The 19,395-nt window shown below is 36.3% G+C and overlaps 1 protein-coding gene across 2 annotated transcripts in view; it reads right to left on the bottom strand.

Annotated features, from left to right (window-relative positions):
* Positions 1–2,045: 2,045 nt before the first annotated feature.
* Positions 2,046–19,395, bottom strand: part of LOC128011441 (zinc finger protein 704) — a 59,107-nt gene continuing 41,757 nt past the window's right edge. Inside the window, exons 4-9 of one of the 2 annotated variants that reach the window (XM_052593806.1) lie at positions 15,622–15,857; positions 10,007–10,107; positions 9,406–9,661; positions 7,871–7,978; positions 5,753–5,874; positions 2,046–5,665 (exon numbers count right to left, since the gene is read on the bottom strand). In XM_052593806.1, the coding sequence (XP_052449766.1) occupies positions 5,554–5,665; positions 5,753–5,874; positions 7,871–7,978; positions 9,406–9,661; positions 10,007–10,107; positions 15,622–15,857 (935 nt within the window). In that variant the 3' untranslated portion in view covers positions 2,046–5,553. The remainder of the gene's footprint in view (positions 5,666–5,752; positions 5,875–7,870; positions 7,979–9,405; positions 9,662–10,006; positions 10,108–15,621; positions 15,858–19,395) is intronic. The other variant, XM_052593807.1, reaches the window with a different exon arrangement.

The raw sequence follows: 19,395 nt of genomic DNA, 5'->3' as shown, positions 1-19,395 counted from the left end.
AAGCACTTGAAATAAACTCAAGGGTTACACAGGAATCACCATCATAAACACACTAGACTTTAAGCATGCCAAATTTCTACAGACACTTGGAAGTCAATGGAACAGAAATTGTAGTGTGACTTTCCCTTAAAGGGATAGTTCACCCCAAAATGAAAATTACCCCATTATTTACTCACCGTTAAGCCATTCTAGGTGTATATGACTTTTTTTTTTTTTTAAATACAAATGCAATCACAGGTATGTTAAAATATGTTTTGGCTCTTCTAAGGTTTATAATTGCAGTGAATGGCTGTTGAGATTTTGAAGCCCAAAAAAGTGCATTCATCAGTCATAAAAAGTGCTCCACACAGCTCGAGGGGTTAATAAAGTCCTTCTGAAATGAATCAATGCATTAGTGTAAGAAAAATATCCATATTTAAAGCTTTATAAACCGTAATCTCTAGCTTCCTCTAACTGTCGTACACTTCTTCACTAGAGAGTGGTGTTTCAGTGGATGACATAGGTGTAGTGTAATTGGGGAATATGCTAGTCTCACGAGAACCAAGAATCATAAATATCTGAATCCTCCAACCTTTTAATTTTGTTTTAAACAAATCCCTGTTTTGTATTTATAATTCATGACTAGTATTTTGTTTAACTCTCTCCTTTGCACTTACGCATCTGTCACTTCTCACTTCGAAATCCTACATCTTCCACAGAGTATGTCAAGTAGCTTGTCTGCCAAGACCAAATACATTACTTTATAACATTGTCATTCTAAAAATAGAGTTTTCATGATTGAAAAATGAATAATCCACATGAATGAAACCATCAAGCTGATTGTCGGCCGAATAATAGCATAGAGAGCACATACAAATGATGTATTCTGCAAATTATTATTTTATCAGAATAATTTCTTAATTCTATTTTCATTTGTAATTATTTCAGGTAAAAAAAAAAAAATAATAAAAATAAAAAATAAATTCAGTTTGTGTATGATAATCTTGGTAGAGCACCAAACTTCAGAAAGGCTGAACACCATAAGCAGTATTGAGCACCACTGCTGAAACTAATATATACTGTATGTATAATTAAAAAAATAATAATTGTGTGTTAAAGCTGATTTTGTTTTTAAAATGCATACTACCATTAAAGAAATAGGTAACCCAAAAATGAAAATCTCAGGCAATCCAAGATGTAGATGAGTTTGCTTCTTCATGGGATTTGTAGAAATGTCGTATTAAATCACTTGCTCCTCAATGAATGCTCTGCAGTGAATGGGTGCCATCAGAATGAGTCCAAAAAGCTTATAAAAACATCACAATAATCCATAATACTCCAGTCCATCAGTTAATGGTTGTGAAGTGAAAAAATGCATGTTTGTAGTAAATAAATCCAGCATTAAGGTTAATCTCATGTTGTCTCTCGCATCAAAATCATATTTGTTTAGAGCTGTTTTTGCTTGTAAATCAAATATCATATCTCTTACCTGATTTAGACTAGACCACTTTTTTTTTTATTTGAAGAAGTGTCATTACAGTATGTCATAGACTCAAATGGTTTGAAATGAAAAACTTCTTGATTTTATTATTAACTTTCAGCTTTTTGCCTCACAATTTATTATTGAATGACTGGAGTCTGTGCATTACTGTAATGTTTTGATCAGCTGTTTGGACTCTCATTCTGACGGCACCCATTCACTACAGAGCATCCACTGGTGAGCCAGTGATTTAATGCTACATTTTTACAAATATGATGAAGAAAAAAAACTCATCTTGGATGGCTTGAGGGTACATTTTTAGCAAATGTTAATTTTCAAGTCCAATCTTAATTGGAATAGTATTTTCCAATATTACAGTTTTGTTTTTTATTCTTAATTAAAGAAAAGCAGCCCAAGCCCCAGACTTTTAAGTGGCAGTGTATATCTGCAGTGGAGACATTATGTAATTTCAATGGAATGTAAAAAGATGTTCAACTGGAGATTACGTTCTAGACATGCACTAACACACATAAAAACATAAACCTGCACAAATAAAGAAGTAAAAATCCAATTCCAATCAAACACCTTTCAGAAATCCATGTTTATTTCGATCTCCACATTACAGCCACAGAAATCACACTCTCATCACCAGCCGACCAAAAGTCAACACCAGAAACACCTCCATCCTCTCGTTCATTCACTCAACTCCGCTGAAAAACAATGCTTCCAATAAAGCAAGAAAGTACAAAGAAGATACAAGACATGCATCAAATTTCCACCAATGAAGAATGACGAAAAACACAATGAATGACAAGACCTCACCAGTTAAACAAGGCCAAAAGAACTTGTTCTGAAGAGAGAAATCGCACAAGTTGTATTGAATAGTAGGATTATTATAATGATGTTTTCTGAACACTGAAACATTATGAAAATGTCACAAAGAAAGAAAGAGGAGTTTCTACACATTTTCTTGGGTGTTTAGCTTAATATCCTGGCTGGAAAGCAACAGGCAGTCAGTGAAGTTGGATTAACGGTGAACAGACAGACAAACTAACGTGAAATCAATCAATGGGAATGTGTAGGACAGAAAGACGCAATGATCCAGAGTAACGTCCCTCCAGCCTCACAACAGAACATACTCCATGATGCACACAAAACAATGACAACGCATCAATGCAAGCGCCAACTGAACACGAAAACTAAAGAAAAACTCTGAGTTGTTCCAACTACTTGACATGAAAGAAAATCAAAGAAGCTTGATAAAACGAACTCAGATTACAGGCGTTTCATTTTGTAGATTGTACATTCATTGATGCTTTTTTCCCCGTTTCCCCAAACCCAAAATATACAATGAATATATACACGTTATATTCACTACAGTGACATTTAACAAAAAAAAGGCATCCTCATATAGATTTTATATCATATCAAAGCTATATTTAAAGCATCACTGTCTGATTTTTGACGCTTAAAATCCCAATCTTCCCATGATTCATTTCCTATGAAAACCCCCCCCACAATGTTGAACACAGGAAACGATCTTTATTTGAATCAAGACAGTGATGTTCCCTAGAAACAAGCCTGAATGATAGTCACCTGCAGTCACATGACTGACGTCACGTACTGCGAGCCCCGCACCAACACGAGTCCGCAAAGTACCGCCAAGAAAGCTTATAGATGCAGGGTCAGTAAAAAAAATAAACTAAAGAGCCCATCCCTGACCCGATGAGAGAACCATGGCGGTCGGTCGACAGGCAACCATTAAACAATTGCTTTTTAAAAACTTCAATTTCTGCGTAAAAAAAGGGTACATAAAAATCTACGTTTTGTGCAGTATAAGTTAGTGCAATTATATATTTTCCCTCTTGTTCTTCTCATTGGCACTTAGTGAAAGTAATGATCTTGAGAGGGACGCTCTTTCCTTCCTGACCTCTGGGAAAGACGAGACAAAGCTGCTCTAAGCTGTGATTGATGAATTCGATCATTTGGCATTTGCCCAATTGTTTCTTTGATTCCCGTCATTAATGGGTGAACTGCTACATTTTAATTGGCTGTTTTGGTTGATCTGATGAAAGCTTAAACATGATTTAATTCTCATACCTTGAAGGTGAAAAATACTGCAAAATATTTTGAAACAAAAACTACCAGCTTGGGTTGGAATTAGAGTTTCTTTTTTAAATAATAATAATAGGAATAATTTGACCCCAAAATAACAAATGTAAAAATAAAAATATATTTTGAAATGTTTCTTTATATAGATACCTTAAAAGGATAGTTTACCCCAAAATCCCAATCATTCTTCATGTTGTTTCATACCTGTATGACTTTTTCTTTTGTGTAAAGGAGATATTTTTATAAAACGCTTCACCGCATCTGGTATTTCTGTCATACAATGACCCCCAGAACTTCAATTGTGCAGGCAAAAAATGCTTTTAAAATATCTTTTTTATGTTTCACACGAGTCAAACAGGTTTGAAACGACACGAGGATGAGTAAATGATGACAGAATGTTTATTTGGGGTGAACCGTTCCTTTAAGATACAGATCACATTCAAATGTCCAATGATTGTCAGTGTTTCATGGGTTCACTGCAATATATATACACACATACACACAGCGAGAGTCCTGTTTTCCAGTACAAATATTTAAACACCCTTAAATTAAGATAGATCAACTTGGATATCATGACTTATTTTCTAAGAAAAACATAAAAACAAAGAAATAACTTTTAGCAAACGTGAATTTATGCTTAAAAACAGAAGGAGAAAAAAACTATTTGAAGGGAAAACAAGATTTTTTTTTGTTCTTGCTTTAAGCATAAACACTTAATTCTGATAAATGTTTAAGAAAACAAGTCATTTTTTATTCTCAAGCAGATGTATCTTGATGTTTAGGTATTTGTATATCTTTTTGTGTTTGCAGTGTAACAGCTGAGAGCTGCTTGACTCATATTGAGAGGGTCAGATAGCACAGTGCACACCGTTTACATGAAGACAGCACATGATCACCTCCATATGAAAGAAAGCAAGCACAGTGGAAGACGTCTACACGTTATCAGAGCAAGCGCTTTCAATTATGTGAATAATGAGGAGCGAATAATTCCTTAGGAAGCATAATGTGGGCCGAATTCGCCGTGTCTGTGTGGAAAACACTTGATTTATGGATCACATTAGACTGGGATGACTTCCCTCGACAGCAGATTGTCTGTTAGCTGGGTTAAAGTGCCTGCCCTTGAATTAATACTGTGGACTGACAGGAATAAACCTCATAGCTTATGAAGAGGCTGTTGATCTGTGAGGGACAGAGTAGTTTGGGTGCGTTAGCGCAGAGAGAGGCCAGTTTACATTCACTGCACTATAACCACTCGCTTAGAGATATTACTTTAGCAGTATGTGTTGAAACAGTTCTTGACTATTTGCTAAAACGCTCAACATGCAGTTTCCGATGCTGTGCTAAACTGTAATCTGCTTGATCAAAATAGAGATGGCCGTTAAAAAAGTGCTTGTAGGCAAAATGAAGCGGCAGGTCCAGAAACAGTTTGATTTGGAACGAAAACAAGTTGTTTGAAGCTTAAATGATGATGAGTTGCTCGGTAAGTGTTCAACCAGGTTTAAGAGGGTTAACTGTTAAAAATAACACCCATCAAAAATAGCTTAGGGAGTTTTTAACAGTAAAAACGGCTATGTATAAAGTCTGCCACACTTAAAATCGTGAAAAATCGTTAGCTGTATTCCAGCGAACGCACGCAAAACATGAAAGTATAATAAACTGCCTGGAAAATCTGCTTTGCTTCTGGATTACTTAAGAAAAGCTCCTTTTTGCCTTAATATGCAATGCAGCAAAAGCTTTTTTTCAAAATTATTTTTCTCTTTTTTTTGCTGTTATCAGTCTCAGTGTTCCACTATAAAAGCGGTAAGAAAAGAGCACCCCTTGTGGCCTGGAGGAATCAGTGACATTAAAAAGGCCACATGCTTCAGACGGACACATCTCAGCTCGTGAAGTTCACTCTGAGAGTGTGCAGGAGACACCGACGCTCAGTCCGTGGAACAGCCGCAATAAACGAGCACGTTTTATAGTGGGGTAAGGGATAAAGCTCAGTCAGTGAAGCGCTGGCAGGCCTTCTTCCAGCGGCACGCTGTGCACCACAGGTCCCTCTTCTCCATGCCGTACACCTTTCGGCACTTCTTGGCTTCGCCACGCGGTTTCCTGGGAATGAATTTCACATAGTTTCCATTTCAGCTGTGATGCAAGGCTACACAAACATCTTAAACCGAAAGCATGTGGACAGCTCACCTGGTTCCAGTAGTGGGTTTGGCAGTGGAGGTGGTGTTGGCGTGTGTTTTGCTAACAGTGGTGTGGTTAACAGGCTGTCTCTTCTCACCGATGCTAACAGTGCGGATCTGAGTCATCGGGCCCTGCAAAAGCACTTCATGTTAAAGGTGATCTAAAGCTCAACCAAATACACACAAGTTCACCCTCTGGAGTCTAAGGGTATTTTTGGGGACCGGAGAAGTTTTGTCATGCCCTTACATGATTTTTTCAGCTGCTTATAAACATCTAAATGGCTAATGTCTAATCTCACTGTAATCAGCACAAACTGGGCTATAATAATATGTGAAATGCATGCATGTACATGATTGTGTTTTTGAGAAAAAAAAAAGTTATGCGTAGTTAGTGAAAAACTAAAAATGTTAAATCATTTGAATAAGGTAATTAAACACATACAGAACAATTAAAGGAATATACATTTAGATGTAAATATTTTAAATATAAATTTAAACTTAGACATAAATAAATTTAAAATACTATATGTGTGTATTTATATATCCATAATATATATACACAGAACACGCATATTATGCAAACCAAAACTTTTATATTGGATGCAATTAATTGTGATTATTCGCTTGACAGCACTATATTATATTATATTATATTATATTATATTATATTATATTATATTATATTATATTACTCTATAATAGAAAAATACTGTGATTTTTACATTTTCTGTGCCGTTTGTGTAGAACAATGTTAGTGTTGTTAGGGTGTTCTGGCTGATTTCTAAGTGATACATTTTCATGATTACAGTCCACGGCAAAATAACAGTAAAGCCCTGTTCACACCAAGAACAATAACTATAAAAATAACGATATTAGCGTCCACACCAGTGAACGATATCGTCTGTTTATTCTTAGTGCACGATCATCTTCCGCTTTAATTTCTCCAGCTCAATGTTTTTATAATTCATCTGCTGAAAGTGATTCCTTCAATATCGTTTCTCTGAGCCTTTATCGTTATAGCTGTGGTGTGGACTCTTTAAAGGTATAATTTGTAAAATATTTGCAGTAAAATATCCAAAAACCACTAGGCTAGCGTTATATATTTTGTCCAGCTGATTACTAACAATATCTCTAATGTTTTCAACTACTTGTAAATTATGAGAAAATTCCCATTCTGAACAGAGACACGGGGCAGTGCAGTCGCCTGTCAATGACTTTAGTTCTTCTTCTTCTTAGTTTTATTGCAGATTACAACCATGGCTTATCAGGTGCATACCGCCACCTACTGTATCAGACGTAATTTCATGACAAATTTCAACTAGAAAGAGATGCCGAAGTCGCTTGTGTATTACTCGACGTCTGAGTTGTTTTTATTCGTATCTTTACAGAAAATGTATGCTTTTATAACGATCAACAAGATTAGTATTATGGAGCATACAAGCCAAACGCAGGGCATCGCGTCTCAGACCCGCGCGAAGACGCATCTGATCCATAGTCTAATCGCGTCTTTGCATTGGCTTTGTATATAATCTACTCGTACAAATCGTTCAACTCGCGTTAAATCCATGATTTATCTTTCCGTCTGATTAATGGCCGTCAGCGGTTGGGTAGAAGACAACAAATCCCATCATTCCACACTCCTTCTTAGCGTCATCAAACCAAGCGATTGTTATTGTTTTGATAGTGCGCCCTCAAGTGGTAGGTTCTACAAACTGTACCTTTAATATTCAGAACGATTTTTAGAACCATATCTTTATCAATATCTTTACAGTTTTTTATTGATCTATAAAAGCAGTTCCCTGAGCACAATATATATTCATGATAAAATGTATTTTTGACAGGCACTAGGAGTCAGCAGTTCCTTTGTTGTCAACCTGTAACAAGGGTTTAGAAACTACTTTCTTTGCTTTGCAAAAGCATCTGAGACAGGAAACCAAAAGTCATGCAAGTGCAACTTCTGAAAGACCCCAGGAGACAGAGAAAGACAAACTGGGAGCGACAAATGAGACCCAACCAGGCTCACAGGATCACTGCCTTTTCAACCTTTAGTGAGCTGAGTCTTTTACAAGGGGACACATGCTGTCGAATACGTCTCTGAGAGGAAGAAAGAAAGAGGTAGCCATCTCACCGATAGAGCTTTATATATGACAGGGGGCGACTGCAAGGATACACTGATCCTATCCTCACTGTGAGGCGGATCAGAGGGCATGCTGGGAATGCTGACAGGGGTTGTAGCCTGAAAAACACAGTGTGTGTCAGAAGCGGTATTAGCAAAGCAAGCAGAGAGAGAAAGAGAAAACAGTGTTAAGTACAACCTCAACCCACCGAGAGCCAAGAAGAGCTGCCTCAGAGACAAGCCAGTGACCTCAGGCACATGAGAAAGGGTTCAAAACAGACTGTCTGAGCAGCAGAGGGCAGAAATCACGGCCTTCGCTGACCTCGTCACCCCAACCCATAAATACTTCAACAAAATGGACCCCAACATTTAAAGAGACACATGTGTATGAGTAGTCGGGCATTGATACTGAACAAAACCCTCAATCTGGTGAACCCTCAGAATAAATCTCTGGCCTGTGTGAAAGCTCACTCATTCAATTTAGGAAGAAACCTCAAATTCTTGTTGTTCAGTAAAATATTTAAACATCCTTAACACACACACACACACACACACACACACACATGTACATTTACAGTGGTGGCCAAAATGATAAGAAGACTAGTATTTTCAGCAGCTAAAATGATTTTAAGTCAGTTATTTCTATCTGATATTTCCTACTTCCTAAACCATTTTTAGCTGCTGAAAATACTAGTGGGCTAATACTTTTGGCCACTACTGTATGTATAAATATGTATGTAAATAATACATTGTATTTTAATGAAGACAGATTTTAGCATTTCTTTCCAAATTGATATTATTGGCAGAAATTAAGCACATTTCCTCAAAATATTGTAATTAGTGTTGCAGCAAATGAAGTATTTATGTTACTTGGAAGTGTTTGTTTATGCTTTGGTATGTATGTGATGTAGTATTTTTATGCTTTAATGTGAGTTTTTTTTTTTTTTTTGAAAATCACTGTGTTCAAGTATTTGTTCAGTAATCTAGAAAAATTTAATTATCGAAGTGTAGTGAAAATCTAATAATAATTCTCAAACATATACTATATGAAGATATTTTCAATAATCTCTTAGAATTTTGATTCATGGCAAGTGCACATAACCACAATTTGCATGCTTCATATATGAAATCCGTTCATTATACGCAGTGATCATTTTTCAATTTTTGGGTAAACTATCCTATTAATCCACACTTGATGCCTCCAAACAGTTGATGGTCCCCATTGACTTCCTTTTTTTTTTTCTATGGAAGTCACATAATGACCTTATATAGGTTATATAGGTTTGGAACAACATGAACAGGAACATGTCCCTGACTGTGATAGAGAGAGATCTGAGTCGCATTAATAACTAAAACAGAGCCTTGTGCGAGAGATTTGAAAGAATATGATGTTTCCACAGTAAAAGCATGCACCCACACACAAACACACACACACACACAGACAAAAGCGTCCATGAAGACTTCATCTCTACACCTCAAACCCATAAAATGATCCGTCTGCACAGAACCCGTGTCCTGAATAAGATGTCGATGCGGACTGCTGTTACCTGGTAAGCGTGGTCAGTGCGGATATGGTACAGCGCCGACGGTGCTGATTGGCTGAGGGGGGTGTGGATCATTCGGGCGGGCTCAGATCGAGACGCATCACAGGTCAAGACGGGGAAGACGGGGGCCGGGCCGGATGTAGTTGGAGAGGTGGGCGTGAGGTTGGACAGCCCCTCCGAAAGCGTGTCCATGTTCACCTCGATCTCAGAGTAGTAGAAATCCTCCTCGCCATCGCTGTAGTCAGAATCTCCGTTTCGCCTGAAAACACACAACACTAAACTGACACAAGTGCACTCTGGTGTGCGGCCAGCAGGGGGCAGCAGTGCCAGCACATTAACAGAGGACTGAGTTTATACGGCAAGGTCAGGTAGCAACAAGAGGCTATAAAAACACCCCGGTTACCTCCTGTTATGGTGCTCAGGAAGGGAAGAGCTCCCTGACAGACAATCTGGCCCTTCAGATTCATCTCCAGTCCAAAAGCAATGAGTGTAACTTCTATTTGAAAGTTAACAGTATACTTTTCTTTAAAAAGAGAGCCGCTCTGTCTCATTTCTGTGAAGAAGACGCATGTTCAGAGGTGTGATGTGTGTGATTAGGGCTCACCCCAGGTGCACGGTGCGGATGTGGCGCTGGATCCCTGAGGAAGTGCTGAGGACTTTTTCACAGTTCTTCCACAGACACTTAAACATCACCTTCATGGAGTTCTGGAACAAACAAACACACGAGTTACACGTGAAGGACATATCAGTAACTTTGAAACTAACAGAGAATATTTCAAGTTTTGGTTCAGTTAGGGCGGCAAATCAATTTTACAATATCAGGCCTGTAAGATTTTGATTTTTAAGCATTTTATCAAGTCGGTGGGTCAATATTTAATCTTAATTGTTTTTTAAGTATAAAGCTTAAAACAAATAGCACACCAAAGGCTACAAACTCTGAATGTTGTCTGCATACAAAGTGATTGGGCAAAGAAATGTATTTTCAGGGGACAAAACAGAAAAACAGAATGCACACTTCAAAGATGAATTATGAGAGAACAATATTAGTATGTGCAGGTGTTCTAAAAATATATTTTGTAGCAATGTTATTTTAGTATTATTTATAGAATTATTATTTTTGAACAACCTTTTTTTTCACTTTACGATATTTTACATTTGAGTAATTTTGCTATTTCTATTGAGCTTTCATTTATATTTGATTTCAGTTTTAGTAATCAATAGTGCTGCCTTATTGCTGTTAATGTAAAACCCAGTAATAGTAATAGTACTATATAATAATAGTAATTATTAAGTGCATCTTTTAGTGTTCAGAATAAGTGAGATATTTGTAGCAATGTTATTTTAGGATTATTTATAAATATAATGCTATTTATATTTTGATTCTGCATTTATTTTATATTTTTATTTAAATTTTCATAATTTTTATTCATTTTATTTATCTTTATTTCAGTTTTAGTCATTTTAGTACTAAAGTTTAAACTTATTTCAGTTAGCTGTCAAGACAAAATTTCAAATTTGCATTTAAGTTTTTCATCTAATAGTTACATTTATATTTTATTTTATTTCAGCTTTAACCAATTAAGAATAACAAGTCCTGCCTTATTGCTATAAATATAAAACCCACTTTCAAGATTAATTATGAGTATATAAATGTACTAATCATAAACCCCATATAGATTTTTCATTAGCATTTATTTTATGTTTTTATGTTTTATTTCATTATTTAACATCCTTTCATTTTATTCTATTTGAATTTCATTTATTTCTTCTTTATTTCAGTTTTAGTTTTAGTACTAAAGCTTAAACTTGTTTAAGCCAAATTTCTAATACTAATATGTATATTTTATTTTATTTTATTTCAGCTTTATTTAACAAAACAGAAAAGGAAATGGTTGAAGATCCAGTAGAAGTTCCCTTCAGCACAAAGGCCTTCACTGCTGCAGTGACACAACTATTAAAACAGTTCAAAACAACAGTGACGGTGTAGGGAGATTCACACCTCCTGCGCTCTTCTGTCACTTTCACCAGCGCTCGTTTCCCCTCCAGCTCTGAATCTCATCTGTGTTTATCTAACATGCTTGCTTCAAACAATGAGTCAGCCTCTCACATGCTGCAACACACTCCTTATTCATAAACACTCAAGCATCTAAACTGAGTACATGAAATCACATTACTCACCAGTTACAATATTTCTGCTTCATCAAAAATAGAAACAGTAATATGAAAAAATATTACAATTTCAAAAATTTGATGCAGCTTTTACAAAAGAAATCTTTTGCTACATTTTTGTATTTACTCTCACTATCAATTTAATGAATTATACTTTAATTTGTAAAAAAACAAAACATCTTACTGATTTCAAAGCATATGTTTCATTTATTTATTCAAATATATAAAGTAAAAAAAAAAATATTTAGAAAATGAGATTTAAATAATATTTAGTAAAATGGAATGTAAAAACTATGCCATTTATCGAAAGCTAGTTTTCTCAAAAGTTAAATTTGAACCCTGGTTATAGTTGATATCCTGCGGAGTGGGCGTAAATGTTTAATATGTTACATAATGCATCATATTCCCAGAGTTCAGACCGAGAACAGTGTGAGTGAATGACACTCCAGAACAAACCCAGATTATATTATCATTACAATCATAACAATCATCATCTCTTCTGATAAACCCAAACCAGGATCTTAATTTGTGAGAAAAATTTGCACATTAACTGTGAAATGTGAAACATGTCCGGACCTGTTCACTGCTCTCATCAGAGTCAATGAGTGGGTGTGTGTGTGTGTGCTCACACACACATACACAAACAAGCAAGCACTCCTGCTGTTGTCAAGGACCATGATGTTAACCCTTTCACACATCACACGAGCCTACAAACATTTCCCATTAAAGCCTCGTCAGAGATGATGTGACAACCATTAACCAAAACAGACTCAGAAAGCGAGCCAGAGCGGCTGGACGTGTATGTTTCCATCTGTCTTTATGAATGAACAGCCAGTCCTCTTGTGTTACACTTCACCCAGCTGCTCAGCATTTGGCTTGGTCCACATCAAAGAACTTTGTTTCTTTTTCTCGTCTCCTTGACTCGGAGTGGTTTTTATTGGCTATAGCTGGACGTATAGGCATGCAGGGAGGTCTCTGGTGAGCTGAAACAATAGAGGAGGTAGTCAGCAGCATGGGACACTTCCATCTGTCTCTGTACTCACACCGAAGAGCCAAAAAATGAGCCCAAATAATGTTGAACATGTAATGCGCACCAGCGTGAAACAAACAACTGCACACTATTTTTTTTTAAACTCTTTCTTCAACATTTTGACTAAATATCTAGTTGTGTACAGGATGGGTAATGTAAACTGGTTCCCAATGGGATCAAATAAGAATCCCCCTTTTCAAATTACACTGAAAAAAAAAAAAACATATAATAATAATCTGTTTAGTTGGGTCTAAGGGCTTTCCTTGTGTTTTACATATGGCATGAAAAAGTCTCAGCTTTCAATTTTGGTATTTTTTAGGAAATTTATGACAATAAATATGGTTTTGTGGCTCTTAAATGTGTGGTGACAGATCGCTGTAGCGCCTCAGTTCGAGCGACATGTGAAGCCACTGTCTCGTCCTCTTTTCTAGTTAAAGCACAAAATAAACACGAATGAACATCAGAAAGTATTATCTTGTATCAACCGCGGAAAGATCTCAGTACACTCTATCTTTCAAGTTCAAGTCCACCGACGTTAATCTACTCTCCTGTTTGGTTTGTTTGTCGAACTAAAATGGAAGATTTGGCATTGATTGGTCAGACTGCCTGTCAATCAATCTCCCTGCAAAGGGTGAACTGACAATGGAAGGCAACAAGCATTACACTGTAAACGCCGTTTCACACGGAGCACGATACGAATCGCAGACGAATGGTGCTTTTACACCGAGCGTATAATGACTGATTGCCTTCTGCTAATCCTTCGGCTACGAGGAACCGACCAGCAATGCATTTTTCATCAGACATGTAAATCGTACATGGATTTAACATCGTCCGCTGCTCAATATACACTATTAAATTAAGATAAATAAAGTTGGGTTCTACACCAGAAACACAAACCATCTATAATGCTTACAAGAATACATCCTAAAATATAATAAGAGTTACAATTAGCATCAAGCTACACGTGAAAATTGTATTATTAATGTATTTGCTTAAACCCCACTTTATACCATCGAGTGCTTGTAATAACTTAATTGTAGTTGACTTTGATTCTATAGGCAGACGTAGTATTTGTATGTTTAATAATGCTACACTGCTTATAATTTGTCATAAACATCCTTTATTTATATAAAAAAAATACCATGAGCTGCATACAAAACACATTAAAAAAAAAATGTAAAAAACGCCATCATCGTGTCTATTTGCTTTCATATTTTATGTGTAGAAAAATATTTCACTTGTTTTTTTTAATACACAAGATCTAGAGTGAATGCGCTCTGACTGAAAACACTTGCACATGAGAAAGAAAATGGGACAGTGCTCTCCAGATCACATAATTCAAAGGAGAATTAATAGAAACGATATTAAGAACATGTGAAATGCCTCAACTCTCACCTTTTTCATCACAGAGCGACGGGGAAAATATCAACACAAAATCTTTTTTTCGCGCCATGAAGGATCACATTTGGTATGAATAACGCCATTAGGGATCTATTATTTTGATTCAAAAGCGTCATTGTGCTGAACATTCGCGCTCATTTTCGCGTTTAGTGTGTTGCAAGGCCTTGAGTTGATTAATCAGCATTTTTATATCATACAGATTATTAGATGGATACCGTTTGCTGGTGTCCAAGACTGCAGTATGCCGTTTTCTGCCAAATTGCAACCAAGGATATTAAAAATACTAACGAACTGGCAGTAGGTGGTCACAGTCCAAAACAAAAACAGACACTCCAAATCAAATATTTCAAATCAGAATATCTGGCTGTAGAAGTATGCGAACGCAACAGGTTTCCTAAATATCTACTTACATAACATGATATTATTATGCTTTAATAAATGACATAGATCACATTTAATCATATTAAGTTTTCTCTACAAACCAAGTGTGTGTTATTTGAGTTGAGAGTAAAGTTGTGGAGCTGTAGAGCTGTAAAATCTTGTGTTTACCAGTGGAACTACTGTTCTACAGATAGGTGGATCAACCTCCAGTTATGTGTTATGATTATTCCTGTGGCTTGAGTGATGGTATCTTGGCATACCTTGCAAAGTTACTTGCTTTACAAACTTTGTATGGTCATGACAGGAATTGAAAGACTGGATATAACTTTGCACAGATAAGTTCAGTAAGCAATCCTACTTTAATAATATTAAATCTTTTTGTAAACATTTATTACAATGCAATAACATGCTCCGTATATTACCATAGTAAGTGCCTTGCTTTAAATGAGATTTTTTTTTGGAAACTACTATTTTAAAAAATTGGGGGTCAATATGTTTCTTTTAAATAAATAATACTTTTGTAGTTTTAATCGGAAGATTTCAATACAGCTGAAACTAGAAGAATCCTTTTAAAGGTCTGATATCACTTAAGGAAAGTTTTTCTGTCCTGTTTCTGCCTTCTTCATTTCTCTGTCCAATATCTGGAATTGCAAAATCAGAATTGAGAAATATTCAAAAAAAAAAAAAAACCTTCCAAACAAACATATTTCTCTTTTCTCCCTTCTTCGGGGAGAGGCGTGTAGTCGTGACAGAATCCATGTATACAATATTGTGCAACTGGGAATTATGTGAAAAACAGCGTGTGTAGTGCTGAAAGGATAAGCCCTAGTGGATCTTTAATGGAACTCCCCTCCCCCCATCTACAAACACACACACACACACACACACACACACACACACACACACACTTGGCCTCTTCCAAAACAAGGTGAATGAGCAGAAAGGATAATGACTTCCTGACACTGAAACCACATTCACATTCTGGAGTGATTTCCACACTACAAAAAACAGAAAAGAAACGGTACAACAAAAGAGAGAGAGCTAAAAACATGCCATCATTTTAATGAGGTGCAAGGGTGACAAGACTCATTGGGCCAGAGCCACGATGATGTGCTTATTAGAGCTCTTCAATTTTTAAAGGCAGAGATCTGAAAATTGACTGAAGGGTCAAGCCACTTTTGTGCACAAAAACTAACCAGTCAAACTGCTTTCTCATATGCCATGACTTGACACCTCACCTTTCTTTTTCTGGGGATGGGGTCCTCAAACAGGAAGTGTGTACTCTCGGTTTCCTCAATGTTGTCATCACTCTGGGAGGAAAGCAGGAAGCTCTTGCCGGCATCATTGGAGAGGGGCGGGGACGGAGTGGAGGGCACCGATTGGTCGCTGGCGTCCCAGCTCCAGTTCCCACTGGTAGAGCTGCTGTAGCTGGCAGACAGGCTCTCCTTCCAGCCCTTACCAGCCAATTCTGCACCTGAACACAGCATTTTAAAGCAGGAGAAGACCTTTGACACTATTGCCTGGAGTATTATTACCTAACCCAGAACCCAGCACACTGCATGAATTCAGATTAAAAATCTAATCCATGTATAAAAAAAATAACATAACCAAACACAAAATACATAAAACAAAATGTTTTTTTTTTTTTTTTTTGCTAAAAACCGATAGGCTTGTGACTGTCTGTTAGACTGCCAAGTAAGTTACCCTGTCAAGGTCCAGAAAAGTATGAAAGGTATCATCAGAATAATCCGCCATCAGTGGTTCAATTGTAACGTTATGAAGTGACAAGAATAAGCGGAAAGCGGTCTCGCCACCATGCTAGTGGATCTGCCGTAGGGTCAACTGGTTGTTCTTGGAGATAGCGGGTTAACTCCGTGTCAGCGCGCGCTCTGATCGGTAAAGGGGCAGAGATTTCAGACCTCCGTTTATTAAGGAGATCTGTCAGAAAACTCATCATCGGCGCCAAAGTTTTTTTAGCAAACTTCAAAGCCGCACCCGCCCGCCATCCGCTGATTGTTTTGCGGTCTATGGCCATGCAATGCTTTGCTGATGTGAGCCGCAAAAAAAAAAGCCATTGTCTGTTCTAGAAAGGATGCAGCAAAGATATTTAATGCTGAAGTATGAGGCATAGGCCTACGCTGAGTTTCATTACGATGAGATGTGCTCTAGTTCACAGTGCAGTGAAAGTGAACGCGGCGCGCTGGTGCTTCCATGTCACGGTTATCATTGTCTGCTATATTTGCTTTTTATTTATTAAAATACACGCAATTGGTTGATGAAACATTTATTAAAATTAAGATAAAATTTGTACAAAACGAAATTCGTTTTTAAGAAAGGTTTTCTAAAAAGCAAAATTTAATGAAGTGGTAAATATCATGTCTGACAATTTACAAAACTTCATTAAGTGGTAAAAACCATGTCTCCCGATATATTGCGCATCTTATGATCCTATCTAAAAAATGAAAATTTTTGATAAAAAGATTTTGTAAAAAATATTTTAATGACACTGTTTTGGCGTTTATGGAGTTCTAATGACGGTGTTCAACTATAACCGCCGGTCTCACGGTTATATAACTAGCACTAGCACTACTAACCGTCACACCCCTACTTTCTGTATGCGAATAAAACAAAAATGACAACTTTTATTCTGATGATGTCTTTCCTGGACCTTGACACTGGTATTTACTTGGCAGTCTACGGGACAGTCAAAGGCCTCCCAGTTTTCATCCAAAATATCTAAAATTGTGTTCCAAAGAAAAACAAAGCTTTTACGGGTTTGGAATGACATGGGGGTAAGTGATTAATGACAACATTTTCATTTTGGGGTGGAGTATCCCTTTAAGTTTTCCATCCCTGCTCTGTTCTAAACCGATTTCAGTACAAACAGTGTGATTAGTGTTCTCACTGAAAACTCCAAAATGCACTTCATATGCCCAGATGATGCACTTCACTGAAAAACCAAGTGTGGAATGTTGGACACTTGCACTAAACCATCACAGCTTTAATACATAGGCTATTGGAGGATGAGGAGTCATCAGACAAAATAACCTCATTCAGTTCATACACTAGACAGCTGAGTGAACAGAATAAGTGCATAGAGTATAGTGCGTCATTTGGAAAAAAACTTTGTTATTCAGAGCTAGGTCAACTTCTGTGAAAGTGTGCATGTTAAAAGAATTCATTCAGAATTAGACATCCATTCGTTCACAGAATGCAGGAAATTTGGCATTAGACTCAGAGTGAAAATCATTGATTTATTTGTGCATATTTTACACTTGTTTATCCTTTATTCTGATTGCTCAGTCACAACATTCCAAGTTGTGTTATTTCCCAATAACATCCATCGTAATTAGCCGAATAACACAGCACTTATCTGGCTTCTCTCACATCTTTCCTATCACAGCACCACAGTCTCTCTCAGTTCATTCACACACAGCTGCCATCTTGCACTTCAGTCACTGACTGTATTAACCGAAGAATGAAACCGTCGTCTAGACTCAATGCTGTTTGAACGGTTTTACATTATTTCTTACATACGGTTTAATCACACTGGAGTTGTGGTGTGAAATCCCACACAAATATACCTGATGGCTGTAACGGCTTCAGTAAATGGGTTTATATGGGACTCATTTGTCAATAAGTCTATAAAAACCCTAATAGATTAAATCAAAACAAATGGGTTGCTTCCAAGCATTCAAATGAGCAAAAAGAAAATGAAACCGAGCTAAATGATTCACATCACAACAAATTATGGTAACACTTTATAATAAGATTCACTTTTGCTCTGTCTAATGATAACTAACATTTTACACAGCATCTATTAATCCAGATTAAAGTTCATAACAAAACTACTGAACTACCAGCAGCCCATATTTATTCTTTCTTTATCTATTTACTAGTACGGAGGAAAGGGAGTTCTCTGTTATTTGTGCAGCCACGCTGATTCAGTACAGTAAGTCTTTAATTTCCCAGAAGGGCAATGTGTTTGCATTAAAGACATAAAAAAATAACAACGCACAAATGAAAAACACATCAAATCCAATCCCAAGGCCAATGTCCTTGATTAAATAGAAATGGAGAGTGGGGAAAGTTGTGCTACTTTTTACTTAAGGTGTCCTCTAGGAAAAAGTAATGAGATCTAATATTATTTCAGGATCTCTTCTTTCAACTGAAAGCATCTATACCGAAGGGACACTGAAATATGACTTATACAAAACTATTACTATTACTAATGCGCTATGTCATTTTAAAGATTTATCTAGCTGGACATTCACTTTTCTGTATCCCATCCAGGAAAGGGTTTAATATTCAGAATATATGAATGTAAAGAACCTGTTTTTCTAGCATTTTCTAACAGTATTTGCATTAGTATTTATTTGACCATATGCCATGCAGAAAAATAATTTTTCAGCATTTTTATCAAATTTATATGACAAATATTATTTAAATGACCATTCAAAAATTTGGAGTTATGAATACTTTTTAAAATGAACCTGTTTCTGCTCATTGCAACTGCATTTATTTAATCATCAAATACAACAAAAACAAAAATATTGTGAAATATTATTGAAATTTAAAATAACTGCTTTTGATTTCTAAAATTCTAATTTATTTCTGTGATCAAAGCTGAATTTTCAGCATCATTTCTCCAGTCTTCAGTGTTACATGATCTTCAGAAATCAGTATAATATACTGATCTGCCGCTCTAGAAACATTTCTTCTCATTATCAATACTGAAAACAGTTTTTGTGGAAACATTTTTAAAAAATTCAGAATTCTTTGATAAGTAGAAAGTTCAGACAGCAGTTATTTGAAATAGGAATATTGTGAAACATTCAAAATGTCTTTGCGTTCACTTTTGATCTCTTTAATGTGTCCTGTCTGAATAAAAGTATCAATTTCATTCAAAAATACAAAATTAAAATCTTACTAACTCCATCACTCGATGTCACTCCAATTTCCCTTATATAATAATGACTAAATCATCCAAAATTCATCACTGGAGTAAATTT

The sequence above is a fragment of the Carassius gibelio genome, chromosome B23 (genome assembly GCF_023724105.1).
Source record: "Carassius gibelio isolate Cgi1373 ecotype wild population from Czech Republic chromosome B23, carGib1.2-hapl.c, whole genome shotgun sequence".
Taxonomy (NCBI): domain Eukaryota; kingdom Metazoa; phylum Chordata; class Actinopteri; order Cypriniformes; family Cyprinidae; genus Carassius; species Carassius gibelio.
This window is presented reverse-complemented; position numbering and strand designations above follow the sequence as displayed.